Source organism: Microcebus murinus, chromosome 22, assembly GCF_040939455.1.
Source record: "Microcebus murinus isolate Inina chromosome 22, M.murinus_Inina_mat1.0, whole genome shotgun sequence".
In the NCBI taxonomy this organism is placed as follows: Eukaryota; Metazoa; Chordata; class Mammalia; order Primates; family Cheirogaleidae; genus Microcebus; species Microcebus murinus.
The window spans coordinates 15,126,061-15,140,216 of record NC_134125.1 but is presented as its reverse complement, the minus strand read 5'-3'; the positions used below and the strand labels follow the sequence as shown (position 1 = coordinate 15,140,216).

General features: G+C 62.6%; 1 protein-coding gene across 1 annotated transcript in view; it reads left to right on the top strand.

Annotated features, from left to right (window-relative positions):
- Nucleotides 1-10,508, top strand: part of FAM222A (family with sequence similarity 222 member A) — a 52,015-nt gene extending 41,507 nt beyond the window's left edge. The window contains exon 3 of the mRNA XM_012756509.3: nucleotides 7,633-10,508. Within this exon, the coding sequence (XP_012611963.2) occupies nucleotides 7,633-8,912 (1,280 nt within the window). The 3' untranslated portion in view covers nucleotides 8,913-10,508. The remainder of the gene's footprint in view (nucleotides 1-7,632) is intronic.
- Nucleotides 10,509-14,156: the final 3,648 nt, after the last annotated feature.

Below are 14,156 nucleotides of genomic sequence, written 5' to 3'. Positions count from 1 at the left end.
AAAGACAAGTTCGACCACATTAAAATTAAAACTGGTTCACCATTCATAATAATAATTAAAAAGTCAAGACAAGCCACACATCGAAAGGGGGTATCTGCAACATTTATAAGGGACCCACATCCAGAACAGAGAGCCGTAGAAGAGTCGGACCCACCCGGATGTGGATGGAGGCAGGGAGGGATGAGGCCAGGCTGGGCAGCAACACTGGGGCAGGAGAGGAAACACACACAAAGCCAGGGGCCTGGGCACAGGGGGAGAGGGAGGGGTGGGCTCACTCCCAGAGCTCCGTTACATAATGGGAAAGGGAAACTGAGGCACAGATGAGGAGATGGGAGGCCAGGCTGGAGAGGGATTAAAGCACCCCCTGCAGGTACACTATGGTACCACAGGGACAACTCAGCCACTCCAGGGCCCGGGGATGTGGACGCACGTGTGTCTGGGAGCAGCAGCCCATCTTTGAGTGGGGCGTCCCTGCATGTCTGAGCATGCGTGTGCCCTGAGCATCTAGGCACAAGCGAGAGCTTGCACACAGAACACAAGAGGGGCAGGGTCCATTGTGCCATGCCCAGCGATCACTACCACCCTCCATCACCTGTCCCAGCCCAGAAAGAGCTAGAAGGACGGCGGCAGCTTTTCCAGCACCTGCTGTGTCCCAAGCCATCTGACATGCATTCTCTCATTTAATCATTCTCCCCCACCGCCCGGAAACAGAGGCCAGAGAGCTGTGGGCACTTCCCTGAGGTCCCCCCGTTGGCAGCTGGGGCACGTGGCTTCACCCCAGGCTCCAAGGCCACCACTCTAGTCAGTGGTCCAGGCTGGAGGCCCAGGGTCCCCGGGACGGCCAGGCAGGTACTAAGCAGCCACCTCCTCCCCTCCCTCTCTCTCCCAGTGGAGGCCGGAGGACAGCTGTGCCTGCCCTATCCCTGCCCCTCCTCCCGGGCGACCTCATTAGGAATTCTGCTGGTGCCACCAGCTAATTAGTGTCACGTTAATTGAGCATTCCAGAGGCTGCCACCTCCAAGGGCAGAGTGTCGCAGAGAAGGGGAATGCAGATGTGGAACAGCTCCTCCTGCGGGCTGGGGCCGGCCCCATGGCCAGGGACCCCTTCTGTCTTGGGGAGGCCTTGCACGCCCCTAGCTCCCCCATTTCCACACAGAGCACCCCCGTGGTCACTTCCTGAGCCTTAACAGAGGAGGCAGCAGACAGCATGAGAAAGAGACGACATTGGTCGAACCCTGACTGTGTGCCCGGCACACTTTCCATTCTCCCCCCTCCGATGGGGAAGCCGCAGTTAGCTCCATTCTACAGTCCAAAAAACTGAGGTCCACCAAGGAACCCGCTTCTCAGGGGCACCCCCAGTGAATCGGTAGGAACCTGGGACTGCAGGACCCTCCAGGGTGGACCTCTGGTGCCAGCAGAACCCGGCCCCGGGCCTGCCCCCCGCATTGAGCCAGGCGGTTCCAGCAGGGGCCGGCGCATGTTCACGGCAGGTGCCTGAGGCCCCACCAAGAATCCCGGACAGTGTGGGCCCAGGCCTTCCGGGCCACCGTCCCATCCCTGCCTCCCCCTTGATGACACACATCACACGCCTTATGGTGCGGAGAGTGTGGCAGTGATGTCAACAGCCCCATGACGCACCCACCCCTTCTTCCTTGCACAGATGAGACACTGAAGCTCGATGGCCTGCCACTTGTCACCTGCGACAAGTGGCAAAGCTGGGCACTGAGTCCCTGTGGCCTAACTCCAGCCAGGGCTTCTCGCCGCTCTCCGGTCCCTGTGGCACCCCGCCCCCCTCCTCACAGCTTCTAGAAGGCAGCAGAGCAGCTGAGCTCTCAAGTCTCCCTGTAGCAACATTAAATCCCACTCAAAGGGCTGGTTTTAATTGGCTTAATATACTCGTTAATAACCACGTCTATTTAACACACCTGTAAAAGGCCCATAACATTAACTTAATGGCAGCGACAGCTCGCGCGGCACTTCCAGCCAGCCTTTTAAATTCCCCGACAAGCCTTTAATGGAGGCCGTGGCAGGCAGGGGCAGAGCAGGGGAAGGGGCGGCCAGTCCCCGGCGTGGGGAGGGGACCTTGGTTCCTGCACCTGAGTGCGGGTTCTGCCCGGTGGCTCCCCCTGCAGCCTCTCAAGGTCCTCGGAGGGGGGGAATCTCTGGCCCTGGAGCCACCACGCGGGCGACACTTCCCCGAGCACCTCCCACCGTGGTTGTGCGCATTTATTTAGACATCAGGGCGGTGACAGGGAACAGGTCTGCCCTCAGAGGCCTCCAGCTCGAGCCCAGGAGACAAGTCACCAGACAGCTACAGCACGGGGTCCTGGGGGCCCTCAGCTGAGACCTGCAGGGACAGCAGTGGGTGGGGGAAGGGTATGTGAGTGACACCTCTCACTGCCTTCACCCAACGCAAGCCCTGGCAGGCCCGGGGACGGCGGTGAACCAAACACGCCACCCCTGCCTCGTGGACAATCCCACATGGACAATCCCAGAGTCGCCCCTTTGGATTGAGTACTGGGACCTGGAGGTGGCACACTTCCCATCAGGGCATGGGGCAGGGGACACATGATGCTGACCAGCGGGGCAGGCCGCAGAGCCTGGACCCCACAGGACCACTGAGATGCGGGTTACCGAGGGAAGGGGGCGCATCTACAGCGCCTGGTGACTAAGCGCAGAAGCCCAGACGCGGATGACCAGGGCTCAGATCCTGCCTCACAAATCCCTTCTCTGCCACCAGAGGTCTCAAACTGGTGGCTCACAGGTTGCTACGAGCTCTCCTGCTGCGACGGTCCCCCACGTCGTCGCAGGAGTCCCCTCGAACCTCTCACTTAACGCGGGGAGCCCCACGGCCGCCCGGGCGCGCTCGGCTTCCTCTGCCCTCAGCTCCAAGCCCACGACGGGGCGTGCGCCCGGGGCCCAGCGGCGCCCAGGCCCTGCGTGGCGGCCCCACGTCCCGTCTGTGTCCTGCCGCCCCAGGCACACCAGGCCCTCTGTCATCAGGTGTCTTGGGGGCTCCCTCCCATCCCTCCTTCCAAGCCTGGCTACAGACCCGTCAGGGAAGAGAAGTCTCACTGACTCCGTCCTGTACCCCGTTCTCACAGCCCCCACACCCTGCACGCCGGGCACCACCTACGGCTGCGACACAGATGCCCCCACGCTCTGCCGTGTCACACCGCCATTTATCACGCTGGGCGACACGCCACAGTGGGGATGGTGCGTGTCTGCTCTGTGGCACCCCGGGGGGCAGGGGCGACTGGCGCCTTCTGCATACGTGGTCGTGCACACATCTGGAGCCTGATGCCGGCCCCGGCTTCCTGGGAACGCGGTGGCTGGGCTCCAAGGAGGGACGTGAGCACGCTGCAGGTGGAGGCCACGCTGCCTTTTATGAACTGGCCACAAGCGTCACAGCGCCTCACAGCGCGCTTCTGCCACTCCCAGGCAACAGAATCAAGTCGCTAAGCCACGGCCCCCTGCCCCGCCCCACATTAACCCCATCATTGCCACTGCTGAGCAGCCCGTCCTAGACCACGGGCGTGTAAGGCCTTTTCGTACGTCACTGTATTCACCGAAGCAGGACTGCCCGATGGCACTGGACACTCGAGGCTGGGCGCACCCGCGGAGGAGGGCCCAGAGCCTTCACCAAGCTGGGTCAGGGGCCCATGTGGCACCCCGAGCCACCTACACTGTACTCTGGTGGAGCAGGCTGGGATTGAGGCCCCCAGGGCTGGGCTCAGGAGAAAGTCCTTCCTGGAGCGAGGTGGGAAGCAGGCGCTGCAAACCCAGAGGCTTCCAGGGGCCACCGTCACCAGACCAGGATTGAGACAGGGGACTCTGGTGGCCTGGAGGTACATGTCCCACCAGGAGGCACTGAGGAGCACCCAGCAGCCCCCCGCCCCCCACCCCACGTCTCCAGGAGAGACAGGCTCGGGGAGGCCGAAGGCAGGAGCGGGAGGTGCCCTGCGGGGCGGCCTCTATGGGTCGGAGCCTCCAGTCCTGAGCACCGTCCTCCTCCTCGTTCTGCAGAAGGGGCGCCGCTCCGCCCCTCGCTAGCTGTGTGCTCTTGGGAACCTCTGAGCCTGCGCGTCCTCATCAGTGACACGAGGCCCCGAGCTATCACAGTGCTCTGTAACAAGCAAGACTCCAAAGCCAGTGGCCGCAGACCGCAGGCACACCTAGCACTCCTCGTGGTTTCTGTGGCTTAGGAATTAGGGCGCCGCCTAGCGGGGCTGCGGTCAGGACATCAGCCGGGGCCGCGGGCTCCCCTGCAGGCCTGGCTGGGCGTGCCCCCCACCGGCCGCTCTGTGTCCTCCCACGGCAGTGGCCTCCCCCAGGGGAGGAGGAAGCCGCAGTGGCTTTTATGACCAAGCCCCAGAAGCCACTCTCTGACTTCCACAATATCTCACTGGTGACACAGGGCAGCCCTGTTGGACATGGGCCCTGGGGACTGTGCCAGGGTGTGGACAGCAGGAGATGCAAGAATCACGGGGCGAGGTGGGGGAGACGGATCTCAGAGGCTGGCTGCAAATGCCATAGCTTGTCTGTTTCCTCATCTGCAAAATGGGGAGCCCCTCCCACCTCTCGGGGTTGCTGGATCCTCCAAACGGGAACCACCAAGAAGAGCCAGGGGCCGGGGCCTAGCGCATAAGAAGCGCTCACCAAATGAGCCTCTGTGTGACCCACTGCTGCCAGCTCCAGCGACTGCTGAAGGGACCAAGCCCCCCTCGATACGCCTTGTTGACCAGATGGGGACAAGACGCCCCTTCTTTCAATGAATGGGGACCGAGGACACGCACGCCTTTTTTTTTTGTCTTCTTAAGGTTTTAAACACCTAATTTATTCCATCCATTAGATAGATTTTGTAGATTTAATCATTTTCACAGTTGGTGGCTCATTGGATACTCAAGATAAACTCCAAATGAAAGTATAATGGTGAGGACAAATGAGTTTTCACACCACAATGGCAGAAACTTGCTTGGGAAGAGAGTTTAAGAGGAACAAAAATACATACAGATATAATTTTTTTTCCCCGGCAGCTGCTTTTGCTGACTCTAGTAGGTTACCACAGTTAATTTCACCAGTTTTGTTCATCTGTAAAATTGCATAAAAGTGACATTTTTGTGCTCATTATAGCAACTGCTGATTTATGGCTGGTAAATGAAGAGCTGGTCCCTTTTTCGCGGGACTCTCCGAGTGGCGCTAAGTGCCCATGAAATTGCTTGTATAATGTAGTTTAAATCCAATCTCGGAGAAAGATTCCCCCGTTGGCCAAAGTGACATTTCCATTCTCCACACCGAGTTTATTTTAGGCCACTTAGGAGGGGGCTGCCCCAGGCAGAGTCAGGGCGGGCCGTGGCCGGCTCCACCTGCCCAGCCCAGGCAGGGCGCAGGGACAGAGGGCTGGCCCGGCCCCCTCGGGGTGCTCGGTGTTGCCTACTTGCTCCTGCCCTGCTGTCCCTGCCCAGCGCGTACCGCACCCTTGCCCTGGGACCGAGGACAGTGTGCTTGCTAAAGCATAGGCCCGGCCCGCCCCACCCTGCTGAGACCTTCCCAGCCTGCCCGGTGCCCGAGTCCTGGGGACGCCTGGCTGGACAGTGCTTGTGGGGGAGGGGACTGTCCTGTGCGATGTAGGGCGCTCAGCAGCATCTCAGGCTCCCACCTCCCAGGTCCCAGGGGCACGTCCACCGCTAGTCACGCCACCACACACGGCTGCAGACGGGGCCGGCACGCTTGCAGTGAAGGGGGTCTCCCTGCTCCGGCCCTCCCAGGCCACCTCTCTTAGTCACCTGTCTTCCGTAAGCCTGCTCTGGGCTCCTGCTTGTGTCCTGAATTACCTACAGTCCCCACGGGGACATCCTTCCTCACCTCCGCACCTTTGTCCCGGCCGTGTCCTCTGCCTGAAATCTGTTTCTCTCCTACCCCCCACCAGCACCCCAGGACTCAACTGGGATGCTGTTCCTTTCAGAAAGCTGTCTGTGAGGCCCCGGCTGGGGCCCCCCGCGTCCCAACACCCCTGCGCCTCCCGTCACAGCACGTGTGTCATTTGCCTGTGAGCCCACAAGGGGCGGAGGGTGAGGCTCTAGAAGAAGGGACGTGGCGTGTGGCCGTCTCATCACTGGGGAGGCCCAGGGAAGGCAGCAGGTCTGCACCCCATGCCCAGCCACAATGCCAGCCCCACCGGTGGCAGTCGGAAGGGCAGCATGTGCCCCCTGCCCCTGCCCGTCCCAGGAGGGCCCTCTCCCCGGGCAGGCGGGAGGTATCGATAACCCACGTGCAGAGCACCAGCTTCTGATACCGCCACCACGCCTGACTGTCAGACCCTCCCAGCTGTCCTGGGAGGTGGTGTTAGCAGCAGCATCACCCCCATTTTACAGAAGAAGAAACTGAGGCTCAGAGTGGTGCAGCCCCTCTCCCAAGTGCCCCTGGGAGTCATGATCTCCCGGCTCCTACTGTGCACCGCGCCCCTGTCATCATGGATGCTGCCATTGTCATTCTTCGAGGCTACCCTGCAGATCTGGCATAATCGCCACCCCGGTTCTACATGTGGGGAAACTGAGGCACAGCTGGTCAAACAGCTTGCCTGGGGCCATTCCCCCTGCTCATAGAGCCGTGGGCTGCACCTGGGAACGGCTCAGGGCCAGGGAGGGGCATCGGATGAGAGCAAGGGGTTGGCCACCTCCACTGGCAGGGCCACTTGTGCCCACTAACAGTAGTAGGGACACCCAGCCTGTCACACATACCCTTCAGCCCCACGCTGACAGCTCACTAAAAAGGCAGTGGCTGCCATGGTGGCCTTGCAGGTGGCCATGGCCCCATTCTGCAGGTGAGGAGGGGAGGCACCAAAGGATAAGAAAAGGGACAGAAGGAGCCAACGCCCACCAGAGCGGCGAACAAGCAAAAGACTACACTGAGCGTCTTTGGGGGTCTGGAGCCACCAGGACGCCTGTGCTCTGCGGCGGAGTGTGGCCCGGCATGACGTCCCAGGCAAACTGTCAGGCATTTTCTCCCAGCACTGGGCTGCCGCGTCCCCGTGACCCAGCAGTTCTGCTCCAGGGCATGTCCTCAACAGAAGTCATGCACGCGCCAGGGGTCACGGTGCTATTTGGATCAGCTGCGAACAGCCCGAACGCCATCGAGAGTAGAAGCTGGGTAGACTGTGGTATGGTCACATGGCAGTGCCACACGGCAGTGAGAACGACACACTGCGCCACACACGGCCACCTGGGTGAATCTCACGTAGCGTCAGGGACGGAGGCCAGGTGGCATGAGCATGTATCGCAGGATTCCATCTTGCCACGTGCAAACCCAGGCACGCGACTTGCGTGTTGTCAAAGTCAGGCTAACGGTAAACACCGGTGTGGCTAGGGACTGGGTGGACAAAGCCATGTCCTATCTCTTGGCCTGGGTGTGATGACACAGGTGTGCTCCTTCTGTGACAGTTCCTCCAGCTTATGGTGTGTGCTGTTTCCCTTTTGTACTTTACACAGAAATCCAAAGTTTAGAGACATGGGAGGAACGGGGGGGGGGGGCAGAATGAACGGCGACAGGAGCGAGGGGAGGGGCCGGCGTGTGGGTCCCGGGGGTGGCCGCGGGGTCTCCGGTGGGCTCTGACCGGTGTGTCGTCCCGTGCAGGCGAGGCGGTGGCCAGCTCCATGCATTCCTCCCGCTACCCGAGCCCGGCCGAGCTGGACGCCTACGCCGAGAAGGTGGCCAACAGCCCGCTGTCCATCAAGATCTTCCCCACCAACATCCGCGTGCCCCAGCACAAGCACCTGGGCCGCACCGTCAACGGCTATGACACCAGCGGCCAGCGCTACAGCCCCTACCCGCAGCACGCCGCCGGCTACCAGGGCCTGCTGGCCATCGTCAAGGCCGCCGTGTCCTCCTCCGGCGCGGCCGCGCCCACCGGCCCGGCCAAGGGCGTGCTCAAGAGCGCCGAGGGCAAGCGGACCAAGCTGTCGCCGGCCGCCGTGCAGGTGGGCATCGCACCCTACCCGGCGCCCAGCACTCTGGGGCCCCTGGCCTACCCCAAGCCGCCCGAGGCGCCCGCCCCGCCCCCCGGCCTGCCCGCAGCTGCCACCGCCGCCTCCGTCATCCCGCTGCCGGGCCGGGGCCTGCCCCTGCCGCCTTCCAACCTGCCCTCCATCCACAGCCTCCTCTACCAGCTCAACCAGCAGTGCCAGGCCCCGGGCGCCGCGCCCGCCGCCTGCCAGGCGGTGGCCGTGCCCCACCCCAGCCCGGCCAAGCACGGCCCGGTGCCCAGCTTCCCCAGCATGGCCTACCCAGCCGCCGCCGGCCTGCCCGACTGCCGCAAGGGCGCCGAGCTGGGCCAGGGGGCCACGCCGGCCTTGACACTCGCCGGGGCCGCCAAGCCTGCAGGGTACGCAGACGGCGGCCTGGATTACCTGCTGTGGCCCCAAAAGCCACCCCCGCCGCCGCCCCAGCCGCTGCGTGCCTACGGCAGCAGCACGGTGGCCAGCAAGTCCCCCGAGGCTTGCGGGGCCCGGGCGTACGAGTGGGCCGGTGGGTCGCCCCTCAACTGCGGCGTGGGGCTGCCCGCCAGCTTCACCGTGGGCCAGTACTTCGCCGCGCCCTGGAACAGCGTGCTGGTGACCCCCACGAGCGACTGCTACAACCCTGCGGCGGCGGCTGTGGCGGTCGCCGAGCTGGGGCCCGGGGCGTCCCGGGAGCTGGCGGGGCCCCCCGCGGACGCCCTGTCGGGGCTGCCCAGCAAGAGCGCGTGCAACACGTCGGTGCTGAGCAGCAGCCTGCAGTCGCTGGAGTATCTCATCAACGACATCCGGCCGCCCTGCATCAAGGAGCAGATGCTGGGCAAGGGCTACGAGACGGTGGCCGTGCCCCGGCTGCTGGACCACCAGCACGCCCACATCCGCCTGCCCGTCTACAGATAAGGCTGCCGGCGGGTGTGCGGCGCTGCAGGCCCGGGCCGGGGCGGGCGGCTCGCGGGGGCCCAGCCCCGCCCCAAGCCCGCTGGTGCCCACGGGGAGCCGGGCCGGCCTCTGCCTCGCCCCTGCCGGTGGCGGGCTGGCAGGGTGACCTCGCGCACCAAGGCCCTGTCCCACCATCGGCTGCCCCAGGACGCGGGGAGGCCCGGGGGCAGCCGCTGACCCCCACGCCTTTCCATCGAAGCTGGCGGAGGCGGGGAGAGAGAAACCACTTGAAAACGGGAATGGTTCTTTCCGGGGCTCCTGGGAGAGGGGCTCGGGCCAGGGTGGGACGCAGGAGGAAGTGGGACACTCCAGAGTCAGGGTCGGAGCGGCCCCCAGGGGCCAGGCGGCTGAGTTTTCCCACACAAGCTCCCCAGTCCCCTAGAAAAGGAGCAAAGAGGGGGGCCCAGAGGAAGTCGCTGGGCCCAGAGTGTCCCCCCACAACCAAGCCAGGTGAAGACCACTCCAATAGAGGCCCCAGGGACTACTGATTCCCCTCTCCTCCCACCCGACACCCCCACCATTCCTTCCTAACCCATCCCCGTCCTCCAAATCCTGGACTACCATCTCCCCCCTTCCCTCCAATATATCTTACAGGGCTGCTGGGCACAGTTGTGCAGGCTGTGCACTGCACAAGTGCACCTCATCCAAGGAGACACCACTTGCATCCTAAACTTGTATATTTATTACAATTTTCTGCATTTTGAGGAAGGAGCACCATTTTCCTATTCACACAAAGGCGCCATAGGAGCTAACAAAGGGCCTGCAATCCTCGACCCCATTCAGAGGGACCCTACCTTGCCTTCTTTGGGGGAGGGGTCTCCTGGGAGCCAGTGAGGGGGCAACCTTCTGCTTTTAACAGGGAGACCCAATCCAACTCCATTCCTGCAAACCGCCCTCCAAGGCCTGCCCCACACCATCAAGGAGGGGAAGGGAGGCAGGCGTCCACCCGTCCTCCATCAGGTCCGCAAGGTCCCCCATCCCCCTGTCCCCCGTCCCCCCGTCCCAGCCCCTCTGGCACTCCAGAAGCGGTACTGTATCTCTCTCCAAGGCCTGTTCAAGCACTAAGTGCATTTACAAATCTCTGAGAATGTTTTTTTTTATACTAAAATTGACCATTATATTCTACTGTGAGAAGTGCAGTCTGCACTATATTGTTTTAAAAACGAAGAGAAAGAAAAAAAAAGGAAAACACAGATGGTGTCTCAGCTGTCGCATTGCTCTGTAGCTCGTCTTCCTTCTTCCTCCCTCCCTTAGGAGTGAGCAGGCTGTCTCCTGCCCGCCAGCCGGCGCCCCGGGGAAGCAGGCCGGGGCCCTCCCGGCAGCGACTGGGCAGGGGACACTCTGCACTCGGTGCTGCATTTGTGACTCCAGCTCTTCCAAGGTGGACACTGTCGTTTACCTTGTTTTGTCAGGACACAGGCTGATGGCCACTGGGTCACAGCCAGCAACAGGGCCCTAGCATGGCAGAGACAGAACCCAGCCTGGGCCCTCTGGCCCGTTCCCACTGTGGAGGTCTGGGGGTGGCATCCCCACGTCACCAAGCTCCTTCCCAGCCACCGCCCCCACCCTGGTGCCTGGCATGTTCCCAGCTTCCATGGTAGCAGCGAGGCTAGAGACAGGCCCAGTGGCGGGGCGGGTCGGCAGCGTCTCCCTGGCCAACCCCGCCCCAGCCGGGCCAGACACCCCAGCACACACCCACCACCTGCCCTGGGGCCGGGGCCTTGCAGGAGGCCACCCCTGCCCCTGGGAGCTCAGCATTTATCAGGCGCTGACTGTATACCAGGCATTTTCATACAGACTGTGTCTCGTTGGCACCTTGCAACACTCTGGCCAGGTGGGAGGTGTTTCAGAGCAAGAAACAGACTCAGAGACGTGAAGTGACCTGCCTGAGGTCGCACAGCAAGTCGGCAGAAAGCTGGGGTCCGAACCCCCCGGCACGGAGTCTTCCTTGCGTCCCGCCCCTGCCTTCGCTTCCTCCTGGCTCTTCTCCCCTGGCCTGCCAGCTGCTCCCATGCACTGAGTCCTGCCCAGGTGGCTGGCATGTGAGTGCCATTGTGAGGGCAGAGGTGGGGGCAGAGGGCATTCGACCCTGCGGTGGGGTCGTCCACCTGCCCAGGACCAGGCCCCCGAGGCCACCAGCAGCCAGAGCCACGAGCCCTCCTGCAGCCCCGCAGCGACCCACAGTCCACGGAGGAGGAAAGAGAGGGTGGGAGAGGCAGGGCTGGGTCCAGGGCGGGTCCCCAGGCCCTTCTGAGCTGGGCCAATGAGCCAGGAGCATCCCCCAGCGCACAGGGGCAGGAGCCCAGGTGCTCCTGGGTGGCAAGTTGGGACAATCAGGGTTACAGGGAGGGCCGTGGGAATAATTATAAATAGTATATAAGTAGCTCAAATAGCAGTTGCCAAAGTGCCTTTCTGACCTCACTTGAGTCTCTCGACAGCCCTATCGGGTAGGTGGTAAAATCATGCCCATTTTACAGATGAGGACATAGAGAAACTGAGCAACGGCCCCAAGAATAGTAAGAGGAAGCCAGGTGTTCCGGCGTCAGACGCGCTGTCCAAGCCCTACCCCCAAGAGCCCCGCAGGCCCCGGATCTGGAGGGAGCCGGACTTAGGTCTCCATGCCAGCATGGCTACCTTGAGTGACCCTGAACCAGTCTGCCCCCAAACGGGACAGCACCAGAACCAGACACAAACACAAGGCGACGAAAGCACAGCGTGAGCACTTGGGAGGGGCAGGGCAGAGCAGCAAGGCCTAGGGCCTGGTGGCCTGTGGCTCGGCTCTTCCTGGGGGTCACCACTGGAGCCACCGAAGCACCAACTTGGTCACCCAGGTCCCCACGTGCTGGGCCACCCACGAGGCCGACACACCCTGGGGCATCAGGAGAGGGAACAAGGCGAGCCTGGAGCCACTCCGCAGCCCAAGTCCCTGGCATTTGGCGACCGGGGCCGAGGCCCCCCCACTGTCCCGGACAAACCTCCCGGTCCTCTGCAGCTCGGGTCTGTGCCTGGCGGGGAAGGGCACACGGCACGGTCTGCGTCCAGCCCCGGCCCCAGGGGCACAGCTGGGGCCTATCCCTGTCCCAGCACTGACTCCCTGTGTGCCTTGGCCAGGCTCTTTCTCCCTGGGCCTCAGTTTCCCCATCTGGGAGCTGAGCTGCTCCAGCACAGCCATTCCAGCATGCGGTACTCCAGCCCTTTCTTCATGCACTCACCTTTGATGGCCACACTGGCGGGTCAGGACAGGTGACAAAAGCAACATGACCACCACTGCTGTAAGCACCAAGAGCCCGAGTTTCCGCAGGCAGGCGGGGTGGGGACGCGGGCTGGGTGCTGAGGCTACTTGGTCCCCGCGGCCTCTCTGCACAACAGGGCGGCAGGTGCCCGCGGTATTACCCACGCGGCGGACGAGGCCCAGCGCCGGCAACCGCCTCACCTGCGAGGCGTCCCGCAGCTGAGGCTGGAGGCCAGAGCAGCACTGGGAGAGCACACACCTGACTCCGCCCCTGGGCGTGTAACTGCGACACTTTGCAGAGAATGTGCAACTGCCAACCGCCAAACGTGGCCTGTTTGGCTCCGGGACCCAGGCTCGCCTTCGGGTCCCACGGCCCGGCTGCCCACACCTCTAAGTCTCTCTGGTGTGACCAAGGGAGGGCCTCCTGCCCTCAAGCGACGCCCCGTGGGGCTCACACCCCCTAGATCGCGTCCGTCGCTTCCAGTCGCAGCAAGCAGTAGTCGGTCGGCCCAGGCGAGAGGCAGGTGACCCTACAGAGCCTGCAGAGCTGCCCGCAGGGCTGCGGCCCGACGTGGGTGGAGGGGCCGACACTGGCGGACACTCACCTTTCCGGGGCGGCTCTGTGTCTCCTCCACTCGCTTCCCTGTCCTGAGCTCACTCCCGCGTTTCCAGGAAGGGGAAGCTGACACCAGTTCGAACTCCACAAGTTGACCCCAAAACAGCGACTTCGCACCCGCGGCCAGGAGCGCGCGCCGGCTCGTACAAGCGCGCCCGCGTCCCACTGCGCCTGCGCGCCGGAGGCCCCGCCCCCGCCCCGTGCTGGGCGCCGGAGGCGGCGTCTGGCCGGCGGGGTAGGACAGCCACCAGTTGCATGAAAGGGCTTCTGTTTACATTGCCACCGCCACCAGCAGCAGCTCGCCACAGTGGCAGGGGAAGGGGAGGAGCAGGAAAAACTGGCCTCAGTATCCCACTGACCCCCCTGTGAGACCCTGGGCGACTGGTGTGGCTTCTCCAAGGAGCCTCAATCTCCGGGTCTGTCAGAGGGACTGGTGGCGCCTGCAGGACCGGGATGGCATCACCAGACGTGAGGTCAGGCTCAGGCAGATTAGTCCTATAAGAGGGGTCCCCTCAAGAGTGCAGAGGGACCCAGCGGTTTGAGGGGCAGACCCAGCAGGAGCACGTGGCGTCAGGCAGGTGATCACCCCTCTCTGAGTCACCTGTTTCTCAGCCACAAAGTGAGGCTAATATTTCGAAGTATGTCCCGTGGAGGGTTCAACCTAGGCGAAGGGTGCTTGAATCCCCTCGGGGGTGGAGAGCTATTGAAAAATGCACAGTAGAGTTAGGAGTATTGTCCCTGTCACCGTCTAATCCAGCTGATTTCCAAGTCCCCTTGGGAAGCAGGTTTCCCAGTCACAGAGGGTGAGAAACAGGTGCATGGGCCCCTCTTGGAGACACACAAATCATCACACTACCATATCACAGACGAGACGCCCACCTTTGACCTTTCACCCAGCATTTCCCTAACTTTTTTTTGACCCCTTAAACTTTTTTTTGACCCCTTGGAGTGTTTAACACTCCAAGGAACAAACAGGGCGTCGTTAAATGCTGAGTCTTTCCTCTTGTGTTGCAATTGGGGGCGCTGGGCCAGTCCCCTCACCTCTCTGGGCCTCGTTTTCCCCGATTGCAACACGAGGACTTACACCGTGGCAGGGCACAGAGCACCCAACCCTGAACCAGAGTCGCCTGGGGCTCATTTCTGGGGCCGTCGCATCCCAACTGGTCTTTGTCCACCGCGGTGAACTAGGCACACAGGAAGGGGAGGACATTCAGGGAGACAGAGGAAGCCCACATTTGAGAAGTGGGGATGAGTACCCCTAGTTTGAAGCTGAGGTTCAGAGGGGGGAGGCAGCCTGCCTGAGGGCACACAGCACCTTGGTCCTAAACCCTCCAGAGGCAAGGCTAGGCTCCCTACT